The sequence below is a fragment of the Larimichthys crocea genome, chromosome VII (genome assembly GCF_000972845.2).
Source record: "Larimichthys crocea isolate SSNF chromosome VII, L_crocea_2.0, whole genome shotgun sequence".
NCBI classification, from domain to species: Eukaryota; Metazoa; Chordata; class Actinopteri; family Sciaenidae; genus Larimichthys; species Larimichthys crocea.
The window spans coordinates 10107485-10130677 of record NC_040017.1 but is presented as its reverse complement, the minus strand read 5'-3'; the positions used below and the strand labels follow the sequence as shown (position 1 = coordinate 10130677).

General features: G+C 38.2%; 1 protein-coding gene across 3 annotated transcripts in view; it reads right to left on the bottom strand.

The window, feature by feature from the left end:
- Window positions 1-6984: 6984 nt before the first annotated feature.
- Window positions 6985-23193, bottom strand: part of si (sucrase-isomaltase) — a 66442-nt gene continuing 50233 nt past the window's right edge. For all 3 annotated transcript variants that reach the window (XM_027280243.1, XM_027280244.1, XM_027280245.1), the window contains exons 40-48: window positions 22764-22880; window positions 17308-17456; window positions 16494-16578; window positions 16281-16337; window positions 15324-15448; window positions 14866-14954; window positions 12574-12623; window positions 10201-10371; window positions 6985-7094 (exon numbers count right to left, since the gene is read on the bottom strand). In XM_027280243.1, coding sequence (XP_027136044.1) covers window positions 7017-7094; window positions 10201-10371; window positions 12574-12623; window positions 14866-14954; window positions 15324-15448; window positions 16281-16337; window positions 16494-16578; window positions 17308-17456; window positions 22764-22880 — 921 coding nt within the window. In that variant the 3' untranslated portion in view covers window positions 6985-7016. The remainder of the gene's footprint in view (window positions 7095-10200; window positions 10372-12573; window positions 12624-14865; window positions 14955-15323; window positions 15449-16280; window positions 16338-16493; window positions 16579-17307; window positions 17457-22763; window positions 22881-23193) is intronic.

The following is a 23193-nucleotide window of genomic DNA, read 5'->3' as shown; positions in this document are numbered from 1 at the left end:
TGTGAGTGTGAGTGAGAGTGAGAGTGAGAGAGAGAGAGAGTACAATGTGTGGACTGAGGAGAACAATCCTTTTTTTAAATGTCAGTCAGGCGCAATGTGTGTTGTCATGGCAACATTCATCCACAAACTAAATAAAACACTTTCCTATTTTAGCTTTACAATTACAACCATGCATCATGACTGTCAGCCTTTGCTACGTTCTTCGACTTGTGCTGAAAATACAACATGCATTTCCCACAAACATTCATTAGTCCGACCCCACACAAGTATGTGAAGTGTGTGAATGAGTCATGTATGTGTCATTTTTTTATGACTCTAATCTAGAGTGAAGCTAGAGGTGGATGCTTCAGTCCCCTAACAACTACTATTAAAAAAGGAGAAGAAGAAGAAGAAGAAGAAGAAGAAGAAGAAGAAGAAGAAGAAGTAGAAGAAGAAGAAGAAGAAAGGCAAATCCATGTATCCATAATGAGCCAGGATTATTCAATTGTTTATTGGTTTCCTTGTTTCTCGTCCCCGTTTTATCAGCTGACAGCTACAGGAAGCAGCAGCAGTTCATATTGAGATGAAGCAAGCTCAGTCACAAAATTGTAATTCAGGATTTAGGGTCAAAAAATTTGTCCCTTTATATATTTTGTGTGTAGTTAGGGTGATGACTGTCCAAACACTCAGGGGCAGAATGTATTTTGTAGAACTGCATAGACCCTTGACGACACTATTTGGACGCGTTTGATTTGAATCTTCAATTTGCTGGTGATCATGCGTGCAGGGTGATTTGTGACATTATGCACACGATCTAGAGTATTGAATTACTCAGCCACCAGAGTCATTTGACTACCTCTGCTGAACCGGAAGTGATGCAATCACACTGGCCCTATTTCCAGTGATATTTAAATCTTTTTATGCGTGCATGGCCTAGCCAATTGGCAAATCACTGTTCATCCATGCCTCTTATTGATTTGATTTGTAAGGAATGGTTGCACGAGTGCGTGGGCGTGTCGTTGTGCCAGTTGATGTGATTTGTGAAGATGTTTGCGTGTGGCCATTCTCTGGTGCTTAATCCACAATCTGCTGTTTGCCAGAAAGATATGTCTTTTTTCCTCAATGCTCTAGGGAAAAAAGGAAAAAAATCTTTCTCGGTATGCACTGACTCATAAATAGCCTTGCATTTTCACCCAGGCCAGACATGGATAAGTCTGATCCATCACTTTGTTCATTTGACACCATTTTATTGTGTTGCCGAATTTGTTGCTAATTTTAATTTGAAAGGAAACAGAAAACAACTGGTCTCTTGTTCACTCATCAGACGGAGGCAGAGCTATCAGTGTTAATCATCTGCCAATGCTTGATTTTCTTCTTTTAAAATAACTAACCTTTAACAAGTCAAGTTTTCAGTAAATCATTAAGTAGAACAAGGTCAAGTCACAGGATATGTGATGTACTGAGTTCACACAAGACATCGTTAAATGTGTCTGTTTCAGGCCTAATCGAAAATTTCTACAGATTTTGTGGAGAAATGTTCTTTTCCATCACTTGTTTCTTGTGACGCTTTTGAGGGAAGTCATGTTCGTGATCTCGAGTGAGATATTTTAAGAGTGATGACAGTGATGATGATGATGATGATGATGGTGATGGTGATTGTTGCAATAATGATCGCCATGCCACCTGAAGGGGTACCACGAGTGTCGACAGATGTGTTTTAATGGCATTTATTAATTATAGTCATTCACTGTCAAATAAAATAGCTGTCTAGTGCTCTCTGCAGATTTATGTTTTTTTTTTTTTTGATATCACCTTTTGATGCTGATCCCAATGAAAATCAGCTGTCATCTGTCATACCTTTACACTTTTATCCTAACAGATCCCATCAGATGGTTCACTGTCACTTTTTAATTAACTATGTCTGGTTCACATTTTTTCTGCTAGTCTAGTGTATTAAATCAAGATCAAGTGTACAAACCTTTGTCAGAAATTATGGATCAAAGTGATTTTACAGCGGCGTAATAGGTTTGCTCGCTCCGTATCATGAAATACATGCATTTGCCATACATTCTGTAATATGGGCGCACTTGAAATCAGGAAAAGACGACCGTCTGCTCACTTGACCGCAGTTGACATTGCTACACTAAATGATGTTTCCTGCAATGATTTAATACACTAGACTATCGTTTTGTTTTCTCGAGATCTCGAATTAATTATCTCGTTATCACAGGAAAACGGAGGAAAATTATCTCGTTATCACGGGAAAACGGGTGGAATAAAATGTATGTATGTATGGCCTTTTAGGGCTTCCGTAATTAAGTACTGTACTTATAGTACTTTATTTGTATTGTATATACTGCTACTATTAGTAGTGTACTTTTTACTCCATTAGGCCTGCATTTATCTGACAGCTGTAGTTATCTTTTCAAAATAAGATGTCACAAATATATAGTATGCATGAAGTAGTTAAAAGTAACATAAAAATGCTGCTTGTGCAATAATGCTTCTATTATTATATTGAAATCATGTATATATATATATATATATGTGTGTGTGTGTGTGTGTGTGTGTGTGTGTGTGTGTGTGTGTGTGTGTGTATGTGTGTATGTGTGTGTATACATATATATACTCTGAAAGGACCACTGTTACTTACAATACTTTTGTACTTTAACTTCAAGAAAATAGTACCTCTTCCACCAACTGCTGTGTTGTGATGGGTTGTTAATGTCAATAATTTATGCATAATCCTATCACAACCTGCTAGCAGCCCACCCGTGTGAAATATCATTAATCTAAATGTAATTTAACTAGCCTCAAATCAAGCAGTGGAGCAGAAAGTACAAAGTAGAAACTGATGCAGGCATTGCAATGAGTCATCAACTTAACAATTTTTCATTTCTGCTTTATTACACAAGTTCTATATAAGTGTACATTTTCAACAAGGGAGAAATACAGCATTTCAGCCAGATATTTATGTATACTATTTAAGGAGATAAAGTCAAAAATGTCCTGTTTACTTCAAGGGCACATTGACAAATAAGGATGAAATGAAAAGATGGAATGACAACGGCAAGCAATGGCAGATGTGACTCAGCCAAGGAGATGCACAATACAGAATAAGTCAACAATTTTATAGAAGTTTTCTTGGAATACTTTATTTCTTCTAACAAATACCTCCCTTTGCAGCCGAGGGAGGGAGAATTTCTCTGTGAATTCCCTCTCCTGAGGTTTATGCTTATTTACTTGTTCTTTATCATCTAAGGATTCTCGGAAGATTTTCGTTTTGGTCTCGGTCTCGGTCGGGAACCATTGATGTTCCTTCAATTTGACGCAGAAACACTAATTAGCATAGTAGGCTCTCAGTGGGCAGGTATGTATGAGTTGCTGGTGTGCACGGCTGCCTTGAATGAGTGGCCGATTAGTCAAGGTGAAGGGAAAATTGCATGGCTTGAAGCATGGTGTCAAACACACGAAACGGCTCATGACAAACAGATAAGATCTTTACACAGTGTGTCTGCGTGCATGTGTTAGTGAGATTGTGGGTGCGTGTCAGATGGTGAAAGTGCCTGTGTGGATCCAGTCAGGGTGCTATTGGGCTGTCGACACAGGAGCTGTGCTCATGGAATGATAGGATGATAGAAAAAAAGTGTGTATGAGTGTGTGTGTGTGTGTGTGTGAAGAGTGACACAAGGATGCTTTTGTATTCAATATCTGTGTAATTTATTTGTTACCTTTATATTCATACAGTAAGTTTTCTGATTTGGAGCATTGTTGTTCTCTTTCATGACTCAGATTTTCAAAATAAGAATATTGGATTGTTATTACTTAAGCCATAAGCCACAGATAATTAATAAACCAATGCTTTTATTATATCTGTCTATATCTGAACCTCCCCAAAGTTTCACAAAGTTTTCATTTCACACAAACATGCACAAGCATAAAAAAGTAACAACACATTAAGTTCATGCATACACACACACACACTTACCCGTCGCATATGACAGTCTTTGAAGTCGTCAAAGTGTTTCCCCTCTCTCATGACGTTTTATCTTTTTGTTCCCTCCCTTCATCTGTGACACACTTGTATCTGTCAGTCACCCCAGTAACAAAGACGCATTGTCACTGGAGCTCATTTAAAAGCATGTTGTTTGGTGAGACGGGTTTTCTCTCTCAGAAAATCTGAGAAAAACACATTGATCTATGGACGATGAAATATAAGTGAGGTGCTCTGTGAAAAGTTCTGAGCCACATTATTCAACTGTGTGAGAAGAGGAGCACGGGAGAACTTTTAAATCATGTTGTGAAGATCATGCTTGAACAGGGTGGTAGGTGAACTTTTCGGAAACTGTGGATGGCAGCAATATTCTGATTGATAATGGACTGAGGCTGATAATTAAATCAATATTTGATAGTTTAAGACATCTGATAAGAATAGACACAAACTGAACAATCTTGATATGGATCCCTTAATTTACCCTGATTATAACCCCAGGTCAGTCATATTCATATTGTCCGTAAATCGCTGTATGCATAGATGTATGTACAAGTCCAGGTTATTCTAGGTACACCAATTTTCCCTTCCTTTATTTCTGTTGCAGTCCACTAACTTTACTACACACACACTTCAACACAACTGAGACAGGTCATACTGTTGCCAACAGACTGCAATCAAATATTTAGACTTGTACTCAGCATAAATGAGTATTTGGACCGAGACAATTCACAAATTCATGTATAAAGAAATATTGTGTAAGAAAAAGTTTGAGCTAAATGAACCCAAACATAAATAGATATGAGATTCTCTTGATGTCTGAGACAAAAGCCAGGTTTTACTGCCCTGTGGTGTTGCCTGTTGAGGTAGAAAATATTGTCAGAAAAGAAAGCATGTAAAAAACACTCACAACAACAAATTATAATGATGACAAAGTCAATAGGCAAGTTTATATTATCCAACAAGATAGTAGATGTAATATTATTTTAATAACAATTGATAAAACCAGTGGAAGAAGAGGAAAAAAATCAAACAAACTGTTTGATTTCTTTCAAAGACAGCATTATGGCTTCAGTATGAATCTAAGAAGGGCGCCTCTAGTCTCAGCTCAATCAGACCTGCTGGCACTGGTGGGTGGCTTGGCTTTGTTTTCAGTCAAAACAGATAACTTATTTTGTTCAAAAGCACATATTACCTGGAGACAGAGGCTGGACTGAATCATCACAAATCTAAAATCTTTGGACATATTCACAAAAACACACAGAGACGTACATCTGCCAATCCAATTCACCATCCAGCAGTAAAGCCCTGCTGTACATTGCTACCCGCGGAGTGCCGATTACTGCTGAAATCAATTTGAGGTGCCTATGGCTAAATTGATATCATTACGTTTACTGCATGTTGAATAATGAATGTCTGCATATCATTATATAGGGATGTAATGGGACGAGACAAAGCAGCTTGCCGCAGGTGAGAGCTACAATTAGTGTCTAGTTCCTGACACACACACACACACACACTCATACACTTACAGGTGCATTCATATCTGCAACTGTGGGAGGACACGGATGTCCGCACATACTGAAATACGGCAATTGCTCTAAATGTGCTTAAAGATTTAAGCTGCACTTAATAATTCTACTTCAGTCATTGCTCCTCTGTTGATCACAGGTGTGGTGCAGCGAATTATTCGCAGCATCACACTCTTGAATGAAAACATTTTCTGATTTACAAAAGCAGACTTCTTGATATCTTGTACGTGTTTCATCCACTGGTCATTAGTTCTCGCTGTTTGTTATTTTATAATACACCTGTTTACACATTTTGCACAGCAGTTGGCTGCCTACAGATATTCCTGCGTGGTGAAATAAGGGCTGGAACAACTTCATAAAATTGCTCACTGCGGGTAATATGTTGTGGAAACAAATTACGTTTCTTTCCTTCGCTATTTAATGTATGACGTTACAATCACTAAAATTGGGAAAACATTAACCCTGCTCTTTTTAAAAAAAATGACTAGAATGTGTTAAATGCATCAAGTGCAACATGCAAGTTAAGGTTCAAAATGAATGTAAACGTGTTGTATTATGTAACTGATCACATAAAGATCAAATATACTAGTTTATGAGTTTACCCCCAAAATCTGTGAACTGTTGTGTATTGTAGCTGAAATGACAGGTGGATTTAAAAATGGCCTATGGAAAGTTTTTTTTTGAAAAGTTGTGCACATTCACTATAACTCACCAAAATTAATTAGTCAATATTTATAATCATTTATAATCCAGTATAGTTTTTCATCCACGTTTACTAGCTTGCATTCTCCTTCTTCCCTGTCTTCGTCGGTGCAGTCCTACTTTTCTGGCCACATTACTATTAGATTGCTGGAAGAGTGCGAAACCATTGGCAGTACAGTCACCCACGTGCACATGCGCATACACATACGGCACATGTGAGTCCTCATATGCATACATAAGACCCTCTCATAAATAAAGAGCTTTGTAGAGCTTGTTAAACTCCACAGGAAACCTTTCATGTTATTTATAACAAAAAAAAAAAAGGACATTGTATACTTTTTTTCCCCCCAAATCAAGCACTTTAATAATTTGTTCTGCACCGAGTGCATTTAAACACAAGACAGTATCAACAGTATGAAGTAGTTTATTGTAAAAACATTCTGTTGTGTTAATCATTAGAAAATAATTTCTGCATGTACTCAATGTGATGTAATGTTGTTTAAGGGTTAATAATAACAATGCATAATAATAATGAACAGGAATAATGACAAAAATGATAATAAGAGTAACAAAAACTGTTTCGATTAGTTCGTGAAATGTGGGGAAAAAAAACATTTACAGGGTCATCTAATAGTGTAGGAGTACATTAAGGTGATTTGATGTACAACATCTAATAGTGTAGGAGTACATTAAGGTGATTTGATGTACAAGAAACATTGCATTTACTTTACATCATAATTTATGGCAATGGACCATTATGTACAGGTTCATTAATTATTTAGGAACAAAACACAACAACTGCTCACTGTTGATCAGGCGCTGGTCCTCCATGTTATAGTAAAAGGCAGATCCACATAAACAGACTTTGAAGTAGCATCTACAATCAGCTCCTAGGACACAAGAAAAAAAAAGAAAAGATATATGTAGTTTCTTTCCTATGTGTGCTCCAGTATTGTCATGTGCAGATATTGAATCTTCTTTCTTTTCTTTTTTAAATAGTTTTTACATTTATTAGTATTATGATTCTTGTCGCCTGATTGCTTGCGAGATTCGTCTGTTCATATTGTCTATCTTATTCCTTTTCCCCTTTGTTTTTCTATGCATTTTGCTAAATCATGTTTTATGTATTAGTTACAGCCTATAATTCAAAGGTTTAGTGTATAGGATTTTAGTGGTATCTAGGGGTGAAGTTGCGGATTGAACCCCAAACATGGCAGTTCAACATGGCAGACTCTGTGAAAGATAACCTGCAACATCTGTAGAAAGGCTCATTCTAAGGCAATTCGTATTTTTAGATGATTATACACTCATGAAAACATAGGCATGCATATTATATTCCGTGGGGACTCTGAATTGCCTGTGGGTGTGAATGTGAGTATGAATAATCGCCTGTCTATGTACTGTATATGTTCACCGGTGATAGTCTTTTGGCTTGCTTATGTTGTGGCCTCTTGCCGTAACGCAATCTGGATAAGATAAACTGTGCAACATTAGCCAGTATAGGCGAATGGATAAATAAATGGATGGAACTTGTCTTAAGTTAAGTCTACTGTACATGAGAAATGTATGAAATGTTATAACACATTCCTCCTGTTCTGCTCTGCTCCTTCTATCTGATTTGAAGAAAAATAATCCCATTTCATTCATGTCATAAAACACAGTAAAGTTTAACCAGCCTTGGCTTATACATGTGATGAGATATTGTATATGACAGTATGAAGAGGCCTATACTGGGTCAGAATAAAAAGACGGAAATGGTTCTTCAACCTCACTGTATTCAAATGACTCAGTGCCAGCTGCTTACTGCTACTTTCGAGTTGTTACCCTATCAGACAATACTTAAGGAGATGAATGGATTGTCTCACATTGAAAAACCACTTATTACCACATGCATACGATGTCACCCTCATTCCCGCTCTCTCCTTTCTCTCTGCCCTTCTTCCTTCCCTCTGCTCATCTTTCATTCTCCCTGCTCTATCTCTTTCACCCCTCTATTCCTCTCTCCATCTGTTTACTATGATGCATTCTCTCTCTCACTCCACCGTGCTCTGTCCTTCCTTCCTTCCCTCCTTTCCAAAGATGGACTGTCTTTCTGTCTTTTCATTATTCTCTTCCCATTCTTGCATCCCCAGCACACGCACACACGCCTGTTTTCAAAATCCCTCTGTCTTTCTGACTTTCTTCATCTGCAGTTCTTGTCTGCTCTTCTTGCTTCTCCCTGTCCGTCTTCTCCAAGAACAGTATAAATCAAAGACTTCTGGGCTTTTTCACCTACAGTTATTTATGGTGCTGCTGTAGCTATCATTTTCCTGCTCCCGATAAGTGCACTGAGTACAGTACATAACCTCGACAGGAATATTTTTATCACACGCTAAATTAGTAGAGGAGAACAACACATGCTATCTTCTTAAGCTTGGTCTCATCTTTCCCTTTTCTTCTGCATTACACCTTTGTAGTGGTAAACCTCCATATCACCCATCCTCCGGCTAAAAAATAGATAGCTTTAGTGTTTCCCCCATAATAGTACAATCATGGCAAACTGGAATCCCTACTAACTGAAGGCTTGCAGCAGTTTCTGTTTGCCTTGGAAACTCTCAGATAAGAATGTAAGGGATGCAGTGCTAACACTGAAGACAGATGAGTGATAATGATTTTTTCCAGTTTCTCCTCCTCTGATCTAAAAGGATTCTTACTGTCTTTCCATTTCACTTAGTGATTAAAGAAGTTGGAAGCCATCAGCCGAACCTTGTTTTGGTCTTGTGTAAAAAAACTAAATTTCTTTCTAGCTCAATATGCCAATGTTTAATTTTCACAGTGGCCACTAAAAATAAAGGTAAGAGTGGTACTAAAAAGCCACTTTGAACAAATGAATCACCTTGATTCAAGTGCTGCAACAGGTCATATTATGTTTTGGTCTTGTGGACACAATTCCTGCTGACATCTCATTTCAACCACTGGAGCAGATGATAGATGATGGAGAGAGTGAGTGACAATCATTTTACATGAGCAGCTTTAAAACTGCTGTCCTGAGTCAAGTCTTCAGTGTCAGGGGGAAATGCAGAGTTGATTACAGGTATAAGATGACAAAGTGTGGCACAGCAGCGGTTGGGTTGTGAACCTGAAATCTTTTTTTTTTTTTGCTGTTGTGACTTATTGACTGGCCAATTTGCTCAGCCAATTTGAAAACTTGGCCGTGTTTATGAAATGTGCACATACAATGATGAAAGAGGCTCACTGTGCTATGATATGAACGCGCAGAGTGAACTATTAAACGCAATGACACTGATTGCATGCATGTTAGACAGTGATTAATATGTTTATTTTGAGGTTATTAGAGCAGAAATTTAGCTGAGTGCATTTGTGGGATGCAGCGGAAAGTGTACGCTTGTATACACATTAGCTATATTGTTCCATTACCGTTGAAGTTTCCCATCCCTGCGAGCAGATTTATGGTCTTAATGATCAGTGAATAAGAAAAAAAAGTTGTTATTGAATAACAATACGTTGAGTTGATTTTAAGCAAATGCTGTGAGGCATTTCATTGTGAATTAGAAACCGGAAACATTTTTCCGTTTTGTTTTTTCTGTGGCTTTAAAACTGCACTATGATGTAGTTTGTTTCATGATAGATTAAATAAAACATATGAACAAATGAGTACATAGTATATACTGTACTACACATTATTGGTTTCTGTCCGCAACTGCGTGCAGAAAAAGAGCGCTCTTTTGCCAAAAACTGGCATTTCATTTTATATGAAGAGCTTTTGTGACCATAGATTATTTACTGTATTTGATGACATTGGCCAGCAGTCTGTTGAGTTGTGTTTATCATGTTCACAATGGCAGAAAGCATCAAAAACACATAATTCAAAGCCTATTTGGAAACTTAGTGAGGATGGCCCAGTTATAATTGATCCAACCTGTGCTAACTAAGCGTATAACTTAGGCTTATAACTTCATGATAATATCATAACAAAATGGTAAAAACTCTTCTGACCTCAGTCTCAGTGTTGTGATGCGGGGTCAATTCATGCGGTGTTCCGGCTTCATCTGTTAGGGTCACCCCTGTGATCTTAACGCTGCCTGCACCCCAAACCTTCACCACACCGAGGATCAACCGGTCAGCAGCAGCCAGGCCATTGTCAACGACCTGACTGGACAGTTTTTTCTTGAAGTGATAGAGACGAGAGGGTGAAACAAAGAGATGAAGATGGTTGTTAGTAGCAGAATAAATACATTACATAAAAAAATAAAATCATGTACTTGATTAATATTAAATAATATCTCCTCTAGTCTAAGCTTCATCTTCTTACTGAAGGAGATTTAATGTTTGAGTATCTTTCTCTATATCATTAGTTTTATATATCCAACATATTTTTACTCTATGCTCTACTTTTAGAAGACACTTGAAAACTGAGGAAGACTAAAATATCCTCACTTTGTAGAAATGGTCTCAGTCTGAAGGTACAGCACTCATGGAGCTACAGGAGCACACTCACATATACACACACATACATTCAGATTGCCATCCAAAATGGCATACGATCTGCTAATCCGCCAGGCAGCACTGGCCTCATTGCCCAACTTATCCTCATCTTCTCACATCTGCCTGTTCACACATACACCCACATGCATGAACACACACTCACACACACACAAGCATATTCAAACACAAACAACACACACGCTTGTGCGCTCTTTCTCGCTCTATCCCCCCTTTGGCTGTCAGACAGTGTGCCTGTTTTATCGCTGTGTGAAATTGCTTTGGAATGAGCCTGATGGTAGGCAGAGGACAGCCACAGATGTTTGGCCATCGTTGCTGTACGTGGGTATGTGTGTATCGTAGATGTAGGTGTGCATATACAGTACGTATGCATGTGTATGTCTGTGTGTTTGCGATTAAATGTGTGCTCATTATTGTGTGTCTCTGTGTGATTGTGTGCCTTTGCTTGGCTAAGAAGCAAATATGGCTGGGCTAGCTACATTAGTCCCAGTGTCTGTCAGACACTGTCAGACAAATGTGATAAAGCTGTGGCCTTCACTTCACACTGAACTTGGCCATTAGACACATGCACACGCAACACACAACTCTTAAGGCACCTGTGCAATGTTGGAAGAGGTGCAGGCAGAGGCACAATTATATATTGTATTGTCCTTCTTTATATCTCTTTTCCCTCTTAGATCTTAGATCTATATTTTTTCTAACTGATTGACAAATGTCATGGCTTCACATAAAAGCAAATGTGCCAACGTAAGTGGAGTGATGCAGCTGAGATTGTACTGATGCCATTGCACAGTGCAATTTTGATACCCATTTTGGCGTTAAATTGCACCCTAATATCTGATGTTCAGATAAATGCAGACACATAGAACAATGTTTGTGGCTTTATCTAGCAGACAATGATTATATATATTGAAGAGCATATAATTGTTAATGCTGGTTGGAAGCATTTGTGGATTATACTATCAATAACCATTCACTGACCTGACACATTTAAATCAGTACTAGATGAAAGAGGCAAGTGAAACATACAAGCAGGTTTTTCTTTTGGGGTCATTTTCCAATCAGCATGTGTGCTTTTACCAACAAAAGCCATGAAATTGCTCTTTGTGCTTGTGTTTGTGATAAGAGGTTGTCTGAACAGAGGAGAAAAAAAAAAAAAGTAAGTGCAATTTCATGCCAAAACAAGTACACTATGATCTGCATAAACATAACCGCAGCTGCTGCACTTCAACCACATCAGTGTGAGTTGCTCTTTTGGAGTCATGAAACACTAAACAGGTGTGTGCACTACAAAAGCCTTGCACCTGATGAAAATGACTTCATTAGAGTTGTCATGAAGGCATAAAACTAAAGGCTCCAGACTATTTCTGTTATACTTGGAGCATCTGACTTCAGAATTCTGCAAATGGGCTCAGCTGCATTTATCCTATTGTATCTACTTTTGTATTCCACCTTCTAAAAATGTTTTAAATCGTAAAATAATTGTAATGTCACCATGATATGCATAAAAGACTGTAAAGTGTCTCATTATTAAAGCTTTTAAATGTTTTGAATATATTATTATATAGTGATATTATTAAGTGATTCAACAATATAAGCATATGTATGTAATTTCTTTAATACACGTGTTAAAGAGTTTTTAAAGTGAGAACTTTGTCTCAGAAAAAAGTGTTAACAGCTACATTCAAATCACCAACCCGGAGTTAGACGTGAATTCTGTGCTAATGTTCTCCAGCAGTTAGCCTTTGACATCCGCCTACCACAGTCCTGTTGCATGTCAAAGCATGGACTTATTCACCAGTCTCACTGCATTAATAACAATAATGACGAAGAGAAATGTGACATGAAGCTGGCCCTTGAACTCACCGATTGTGCTTTGAACGTAGTCAGCAGATATTGTTTTTTCTCAACTGTGTCTGAGGAGAAAAAATAAGAGTGAATTGCACACAGAAATGGAGACAATGGAAAGACAAAAAAAATATGTGTGTGATTACCTGAATGAATGACAGAGGGGCAGAGACTGAATTGGATAAATGAGAAACTGTATGATAAGTGAATAATCAGTTCATGTTATCCTGACTGACTGGACTGACAAATAAATAAACAACTGATGTAGTGGATAAATAAGTAAGTCACGTAATGAAGGGTGACATAATGAGTGAATAAAACACTGAGTAGCTGCATGACTAAATTTAAAACTGACTATATCTGAGTGACTGGATGAAATATCAATGGTCGAAGAGGCATTCATATCTTTTACTTAAGTAAAAGACCTAAAACTGCACTAAAAATGACTTTGTTATGAGTAGAAATTCTGCATTGAAAATGTTACTTAAAAGTAAAAAGTAAAAGTATCTAAGTATGATCGGAAAAGTTATACTTAAAGTATTAAAAGTAAAAGAACTCATGCAGAAAAATCGTCCCGTGTGTACTATTATTATTATTAGTATCTTATTATTATTATTATTATTTATTCATGTTATTATTATTAGTTCAGTATTAGTCAGTTCAGGTGGCGCACACATTTAACTATTTTGTATCGGACTGCAACAATCATTATTGTTGAGTCCAACAAAATGTCCAACATTTTAAATGATAAAAAAATAAAGTAATAAGAAGGAAAAGCAGCAAATCTTCACAATTGTGAAGCTGGAAACATAACATATAACAATAAAGTTATGTTTGATAATAAACATAACTTAAACAATTCAAAGAAATAGGTACTAATTAATTTTCTGTCAATGCATTAATCGACTATAGGCTACTGTGTGCAGACATCTTAATTTAACTAAAGCTGTCATACTAGTGAAAAGTACAGTCCTCTCTGAAATGCAGTAGAAAGTGACAAAGTAAAGTAAAAGTGCATAAAGTAAATGTACTCAGTTACATTTCTCCACAGGTTAATATTGTACAGGAATGCACAGATGATTCAGCCTGACTGACAGCAGAGTGAGCAGCTATGCGGAACTCAAACATGCATAACTCAAGAGAAGCAGATAATACAAGGTAAGCAGACGCCATAGCGAGAGGCGAAGCAAACGAGAAAAAAAACACAGGGAGGCCCACACTGCAGACAGGCAGGGAGATGCAGAAGAGAGGAGGAAGTGAGCAGATAAAAGAGAAGTGATGGAGAGCATATCTCCAGGCAGCGACACAGAGAATTACTGTAATAGTATCTGTCACTCCCCTTCTCTGTCATCCCTCGTTCTCTCTCTATCTATCTACCCCTTTCTTGTTTTGTCTCAATACAAACAGGCCTTTCACAGAGGACTGCATCTTTCTCACAGAAGTACTTCAGAGACTGATTTCTGTTCATATATCAGTGTGTATGTGTGTGCGAATGAGTGAGAAAGAGATGTGGAGAGACTACGTTTTGTACTCGTGTGTGTCTGTCTGATAAAATCAATGAAGAAATTGACATTCAGTAAAAGGGACTCCCTCTGCTTTCTCATACTGTACACGAATTTCAGACATACTGAGTTCAAGGAGTTCATGCGGCTCTTCAAAAGAAAATACTGTAGATGAATAGATGGAAAGTCTGCCTAATGGCATTTAAAAACCATGGCTGACATTTTCATCTGTAAATCAGAAAACAAATACAATCTTATTCTTCATCCTTTTTGTCTACATGCCAATTCGGTAACTGCCATCCATCAAAATTTGTTTTTTTCTCATTCATGAAAAAGCTCAAATGAGATGAAGTGTATATATGAATGCACTTCTGCTGTGTGTGTGTGTGTGTGTGTGTGTGTTTTAAATACTGTCAGCTGCTTTCTGTTCAGGGTCAACTAGATCAAGGCAATCGGTCAAGTTTTTTCTTTTTTTTTTATGAGCTTCAAGCTTAGTTATGCTCTATATCAAACTGGGCTCCTGACAGCATAAAGTAAATTTTAAGGGGATCCACTTGTAAATATTCAGCAGGTTTGCTAATTGGCAATAATTGGACAAATTAAGTGTTTGACCTGATAATAGCACTAAATGAAAAGTTATCAAAGTTATCTGTATCTTTTTTAATAATCAATATACAAGCTTAGACCAGCTAAAGGAATATATTAACTCTAAATATTGACCAAAAATACACATCTAAAAGCATGAAATTCTGCGCTATTCTGTGTGTGTGTGGGTGAGTGAGTGTTCACGGGTGACCCTTTCACTTACCTATTCCTTCTCCGTCGTCCCAGAAGAACGACCCTTGAGCAGTGCCACCGTCGCTCAGGGCAACGATCAGTCCTAAAGGATTCTTCCGACTGAAACAAGAGGGGCAGAGAGGGTTATAGCATATTGCTAAAGGACAACATCTATTTATACCTGCTGCTGAGGACAAATACATTAACATTCCTGCTGAGGGCATCCACCTGATCTCAGTGCTGCTGGAACACTTATCACCCTCTAACAGTCTCTCTTTCTCATTCTCACGGCCTCTTCCTTTAACACATACTAACAACGAGATGACGTTCATTTTCTAGAGTGTCAATCATTCATGGTAAAGTCTTTGTAACACTAAACCAGCAGAGATACGCACACATATGTACCCTCCCAACCCCTGTAGCATTCCAGTGCAAACATACTTCACACTAAACAGACAGGGTGCTGTGTCATTATGTGTGTGAACTTACCTATAATATGTATTGTTTTCTGGTTTCTGCCAGGGTAAGATAAACCCTCCTCTGATATGAAGGTTAATATGGTCCAATGGTGTGGGCATACTCAACATTTGGCGACGCAGTCCAATATCTCTGGCCTGATGAAAGTAGCAATAATTACAGACTATTAAAGTACAACTGTAGGTAATAAAACATTGCTTTATTTTATTTAACAATTCCTTTGTGGGGAAATTGGCATTTGTACCAGTAAATCACAAAGCACAGAGTAAAATATGTGACTTCTATAAAGGCTACATCTGAAACATTTCTTTGCAATTCTTTGCAAACTTCTTTTTTCTCTAATATTCTCCACTTCGTCCTTGGTCCTGTCTCTAACAGCTTATCCTTATCTGTTATCTGAAGAGACAAGTTTAATTGAGGTAACCACTCCTCTCCACCATCCCATGCCACAATTTATGCTGTTGTTTCTCATGTTTTGTTTGGCTTTATGATGCTGTCTAACAGATGGGGAGTCCCCTAGCTAGAAAGAGACAGAGTGATTGGGTGTTTGTTTTTGTCATCGAGGCGCCTTCTGCAGTTGTTGAGCTGCAACTCCTTAATGATGTTGTCAAAGATGTCTCTTGTTAATATTGTCATTTGGGGTTTTGTTGTACTTGTGGTGGTCTTGGTCTGGCTACATACACCTCATAGATGCAGTGCGTTGTGTCTTCCATACAAGATAGGATGCATAGACAAACGTTCATATTATCAAACTATATCCACATTATGCATAGACTAATCAGTCACTTAGATGGTTTTACCTCTTTCAATAACAGATACTGTAATTCCTTTTCAGTGCTATCTACTTTATTGTTGCACGAGAGATGTGCTTGACTGTGTATGTAGGTTATCATCTGCAATATTTCTGCAATGCATTAGGCAAGCTAGGCTTTTGTCTATCTAATTGTCTTCACGTTGTTATGGACTTACCGTGTGGTAGTCATACCACCGTGCATCAGGAACATAGCCATCCACATGGCTGACGCCCTGTCAATCACAGTATCTATTAGTTCAACCAAATTCTACAGAAATGTATGCAAAGGAGACAACAATACCTGAAATGATTGAAAGGTTGCATCTGTGATATATTTTGCTTAATGATATAAGTAAAAATGAAGACTGTGTTTATCTGTATGTCCATACTAGGTCGAGTGCAGCAGTGATAAGCAGAGCAGGTCCCCAGAGGAATTGCCTGTTGATCTCCCATGTATTTTTATCATTCGCAAACCTATGACACACAAGCACAGACACCATTAAACTTGACTGAAATTTTTATATATATTAATATATATATGTATATAATATATCTATAATATATATGTAACCAGCGCTATCTCCTGTGTCTTCCGACCAGACTGTTCAAGTACTTCAGAAATCAATGGTTTGAAGATGCAAGCCAAATAACCCTGCCAGACTGACCCCGCCAGCTCCTTAAAAAACATCTGTGACTTTAGACGAGTCTGTTAAAATGAATAAATACAGTATGTCTCCTTTTCCTTATAAGGTTCCACACATTCACATCTGGGTTCTGCCAAATATAGCCAAAAACATCTACAGCTGGCCTCTAAACAGTGTCAGTGGAATTGAAAGTGCTTTGCTCAAGGGCTTTTTAATGGCAGCTGCAGGGTAGATACTTCTATTTTTTACCAGCCTGTCAGGTTCAAATTAGCATTAGCTAATAAAGAAGGCTTTGGTGGTAACATTTTGACAACTATTTGGAAATTAGTTGGACATTAAAAAAATAGTTTTATAGTCCAGCAACCACCACATGTGATATTCTGCATACCAACGAGAAGCAAACTTTGTATGAAATCAGGTTTTTCTGACAGCAAATCAAGAGAAACAGTCCGTCCTAGTCCCAACTTAATGATTAATTAAGTGATTGTACATTTAGCTTGAGCCATGATGTCAGGAGAAAATAGACAGGATCCATATGTGTTGTGTGGTTTGTGCTTACTCATGCAACAGAGGTCGGACAACTGTGGTTCCTTTGGTGTGAGCCTCAAACATCAGTGTGTACAGGTAGGGCAGGAGAGTATAGCGGATGTTCAGGACGTCCTTGGATGCCTTGGCGAAGGGAGCATCCCAAGCGACAGGATCTTGTCGCTGATGGAAAAAAGAATTAATTATAGACAGGTTATTCCCAATTATTTGTAATATAAAATAGTGATAAATGTGTGTAAAAAGACATTTTAGACTGTTTAACATTGAGAACTTGTTGCTTACATTTTTGTTCATGATTTGCTAACCTCTGCCTGCATAGTTATTATTGCTATGGCTTTCTGTTCTCGTCTAGCACTCATACAGTTTATGACAATCAATCAACATTTTTGGCCGGACTGACACCTGTCACTGCTAGATTTTAGCAGCTGTACCCAGCTAGCTAGTTAGTGCAGACATGCTGGTTGAAAAATCTCCTGCTGACTTTCTAAAATGTTTCCAGCTCTGTCCAGGGTCTCTAATATGCACCTGATAACTACATCCATGAAACCGTGATAAATGTGTAATGCTGCATGATTCTGACTTCTGATCCATGCTATAGACTTGGAATATAAAATAGAAAGCTAGTTAATCAGGTGTAAGAGAAGGAAAAATGCAAGATTAAACTGTTTTTAACTTTTTGGCTTGTTACATGCTTGTTCATATTTTTCAACAGCATGCTTCACTTTTATGTTTGGCAAACACAACACTATGTCAGATAACAATGGTTTGAGTTGCTCGAGTGTAAATTTACACAAAAGTTCAAGAAAGAGCATGATGATTTCACTAATGTTATGCTTAACTCTAGTTCCTTAACAAAAAAACAGCATTCACAGGTGATGGCTTTTATTTTTAACATGAACAGTCACTCCACTAACTAACATAGTACTAAACAGGTCAAGCTAATAATGGCATCTTAGGTTAGAACAGATAAACACATTGTTTATTCCATTCTTAACACTTTTGCACTTGGGTTCTGCTTTTTGAAAGGCTGAAACAAAGCAGGACTATCTTTGTTAGAGTTTCTGTATGTGGAGAAATGAGCAATCTATCATGCCCTTTTACGGTTGCCAAGCTATGACTGGACAATTGCTATTTAGGGTGTTTTGGTGATGCCCTGGATGGTTCAAAATGGTTATTTACCTGTAGCTAGAGACAAGTACTGAGTGTTTTGAGTGAACAGATTCACAGTTTCAATCGAAACACATTTCAAAAGCTGCCTATGGTTTATTTCTCTCAGTTACAAGTACAGATACCGCAGACATGCAGGGCTGTGCAGTAAAAAGCCGGACAACTATGAAAGTATTACTTTTAGATTAGTCTGCTGTGAAATAAATGTACACACAGGTGTCTTTTTTTATCCTGCCATTGTTTTTGCAATGTTGACTTTCTCTTCACAACATGTTACCATGCATGAAGAAAGACTTGCAATAACATTTGCTAGTTTGTAGCATGCCAGAAATATTCAAATGACCTGCGTGCATTTATACTGATTGATACCGATATTCTGTCTCACACTTTTCTGACATGTAGATCATTTTAATTGGCAACAAGTGTCCCCTTAAAGAGACAAGGACAGAAAAAGAGGACACGGTGTACTGTCATTCTCTAGATATGGGCCAATCTAAATGTATTAGCTCATTTTCTGGAAGTGTATTGAGGACAATAATCAGTCTGGTCAAGTACACACACACACTGAGGATCATGAAGATTTTCATCTGAAGCGTGTCACCACCATATGCTCCTCTCCATGATCCCGTGTGTGTTTATTTGTATTGGTGTGTATTGTATTTGCAGATGACTATGTATGTGTGCATGTGTTTGTGGTTCTTATTTTAGTGCGTTACGCTGTTATGTGGAAACTGTGTGCATGTGTCTTGTGTTCAATTTAAGAAAAACATAATTTAAAAAAATCATCACAGAGACCAATAAAATGACAGACATTCTCTTCCCAGCTGCAATTTAGCTGGGTCAGATTTGATAATAGTTATTAACTGTAGCCCAGTGGTTACTAACTACAGGCCTAACAGCACAGGATTGAGTATAGAACATTTCCATTATCTTATGACCTAAGGAGTTTACATGATTATCATTTAATTTTCTGAGGAAATTTACAAGATTGTAATTATCTGGAAACCCATGATTTCTTCTACCTACCTACCTTTTTAGTAACCCTCATGTTGCACCCTCATGGCTTACAATGAGGAATGAATGATGTGTTCACTGGGAAGTTGTTACAATGGTAGGTGAGAGAGTGTGTGTGTACGAAAGAGATATAAAGAGAGAGATTGACCAAGCGAATCTGAATGGGTAAGTCTGAGCTTGCTTTGCTTTCAGAATTGGAGAGGGCAGATACAGTTCTACTGCCTGACCTGAACCAAATGAGTTCAGACAAAGTATTGGGTTTCAGGGAGTGGCTTTGGGCGGTTTTGTTGCATAAAGCTTCAGGCTCAAATCAGGCCTCGTTATTTTCAAATGACCCAAGTAACTTATTAAGACATTTTCTTTTTTTTCCCCCTCTCATCTTTGTATCATGTGTTATAAGTAGGTACACAATGACCAGTAGGAACTAGAAATAGAGATGCAATGTAGCATTGAATTAGCGTGGTGAGCTGGATCAGTACTGGATGACAAGTCAAGCAAGAGTCCTGATAGCCACTGTTTATAAGTACTGTCTCTCTTTGGTCATGTGCCAGACTAAGGTTAGCTATGTAAAGATCGTTCCCCATTATGTGACATCAAACCCACCAAAAACCTTAGACAATATCCACATTTGTGCTTTTGCTGGAATGCCATGTCAAACGTCAAACAAATGGCTTCTTACTGGTACCTGGACTGCAAGGACCATATCAACATATAGCACTATGGTCAGGTATGCCCCAGATGCAACTCAAAAAGAAAAAAAACTTTGTTGGTGGCTAACCATAAGTGAAATTTAGGAAGCACAAAGGTTTGTTTCGACAGCTGACAGAGTTCAACAAACGGCAGATGTTCAGTTTAGCACCGTTTCCCTCACCAAGCATTCATTCATTAAGGCAGTGTACCCAGTTATATGAAAAGCTGCACAGTCACCAACAGCATAATCTCCCCAAAACTTGCTTTATACTCTTTAACATTCAGTCACACAAATCTTGCATGACTTGACAGTTATACCACTGTCTGTTGGGCCCTCAAGGTAGACTTTTCATCTGCGGAAAACCAGAGGAGGGATTGATGAAGAGATGAGAGCGGGAGACTGAGAAGCAGCCACAGAATCCATCTTATGAATTCACCTAATTTATGGCCACATTTATAAGTGGCAAAAGGCCTTGTGACACACACTGATTGTAGACAGATATGTATGCGTGTGCGTGCTCATACTTGCATGCGTGGCCTCCAGGAAAAATGAGGTTATCTGGCTGTGTCAGCCCTTCTCATCTTTTCTCTCCTCTGCTTGGTCTTTCTCCTCATTTATCTGTCTGGAATCTACTCCCTCGCCCCAGCTCATAAACCTTTTGAGTTTCTGTTTAGCATTACAGAGTTCACATTGTGAAAAGATAATATATTTAGACAAACATAATGTCTCTTTGGGTGAATAACAATATACAAGACTTGAATATAACTACGCTGTTTAAACAACCATTAGGGGAGAACATATCTTGTTTAATTAAGTTTTCATTGTTCTGATATGACTGTGGACACTGCAGTATATTACTGGTGCAATGTAATGATCTCAAGGTCAACACTGAAAGTTGTCTGAGGGCAAAGAGACACTAGGCGTGACGGAGCTCTGGGAATGACTCTGCAAAAACTCTTCTCTCTCTTTCTCTCTCCACTGTCTCTGACCTTGTGTACCCTCCAGCCCAGTTTGTGGTGTTAATACTTTGTTGTCAAACGCCTTGTTAAGCAGACTGGAGGTTACAGTCACTAACTGTCTGATGATTGGGGATTTTATACGGTTGACTGGAAAAATAATACCGTTTTTTACAGTAGACTACATAAATAGCTGACCTTGATTCCCTTCTTCCTCCCATCTCTCAGACCTTGTTTGTGTGTTTTTTTTTTCATTCTTCGCCTCTCACCAAGCACCCGCCTCTCCCATATTACTTTTCTGACTTGATCGCAGGTGTTTCAAATTTGGCAAATTGTTTATTCAGCCTCCTTTCAGCTCTCACATCCTTATCTCTACCCCATGTCACCACCATTTAACTTGCTAAATTGCCATCTTGTTTTATTCTCCGCCATCATTTTTTATCCCTCATCATTTTTTCTCTGTCTCTGTCACATAGCCTATAAACTTCTCTGACCCTCCCTGTCCCTTTATTTCTGTATTTGCTTGTCAATACTTCACTTCCTGGTCATTCTGTTCTTTTTTTCTCCCGTTCAGTATAAATACCTTTACTGATCCACCGATCCTATCTCTATGCTGCTTTTTTTTTATCTTCCTGACTTTGTCTCTTTCTCTCAAACTGTCATTTTGTGCCACCCCCTCTCCTGCCGTGTGTGTGTGTGTGTGTGCTCTTTTTTTTCCTGTCAATTTTCTCCGTGTTTAAACACCCATTTGCAAGCCATTATTAAATGATTGGAATCATGGGGTGTATATGTGTGTGGAGTGGTGGTTAGGTAGTATGCAGTGGTGCCCAGATCACCTTGAGAATTCAATTATATCCCCACTCCATGCCGTTAAAAACCACCGGCACTGACACACACACACACACACACACCCACAGACACATATACACACACATCTGTGTCCTGTCTAGTATTGCAGACTCCAGCGCAGAGAAAGTTCGCCCGGTGGGATCGATCTCCGGATGGGCGTTATTGGATTTTTCAGATGTGTTCCAACGCTCTTAAAGGTCACTGCTAGAATGAATGCCGCCGACACTACACCACCAAACAGGTCTATCTTTTTGTGTGTTTGTGTATGTCAGCTGCAGATTAAGAGAGACGGGTAGAGAAAGCAACATTTTTTTGCAAACAATAAGAGTGTTGGTAAATGTTTTTTTTGCACAGCTGTAATAACACAACTTGAGAAGCCATTTTCAGAGCAAGAAGACATTTTGATATGTATCATTTATGTTTTTCTTGGACCATTATTCTTGTACGATGATCAGTTTTAATGAAGTTATACAGTGAGACATGGCAGTAAACAAACAAAAAAAAAAGTTACAGGTATCTCATCTGTGGTTAAAATCTGGTGACAATTACCTGAAAATATCAGGTCAATTCCCAGCATTACAGTAAACCATAGCAACATTTAAGATTGTAAAAGTTAGTTTGAATGCACAGAAGCAACAGTGGTTGGGTTATAGCCCCCAGTTTGCCATGAGTGTGAAACAGAAGAAGCATAGATAAGAGTAAAAATAAGTTTAAAAAAATCTGAATTTAAGTAGGTTTACAGAGCAGTACATCTCTATGTCAATGTTCTTCTCCTGTTTTGAATTCACTCACCTCGTTATACTTGCCGTTGTGGTTGCGTGAGTATGGATAGAAGGCACCCAGCTGCATCCAGCGAAGGCACATCTCATATTCAGCCTTATTAAAAAACCCACATATGTCTGCCCCGGTCTGACAAAGAGAAACAGACAAAAAAAAAAAAAAAGTGTCAGTGTATATGTGTATATTTGTGTCAGGGCACAGAGATGGATGGAAAGATGCGCTCCAAGGTGCAGGCCACAAAGACTGCAAAGAGCATCACAGGACCTGGGATAACACTGCTTTGGTATCAAGCATCATGTGTCTGAGGTGTCCTTGAGCCAGACACCACACGAGTGAGGGATGCTGTGTATTTGACCTTGTGGCCAGTCTAAGGGCATGCAAATTATTTACCATAGCGGGATCAATAAGGTGTCCGATTATAATTATTATTAGAGCCCCTGAG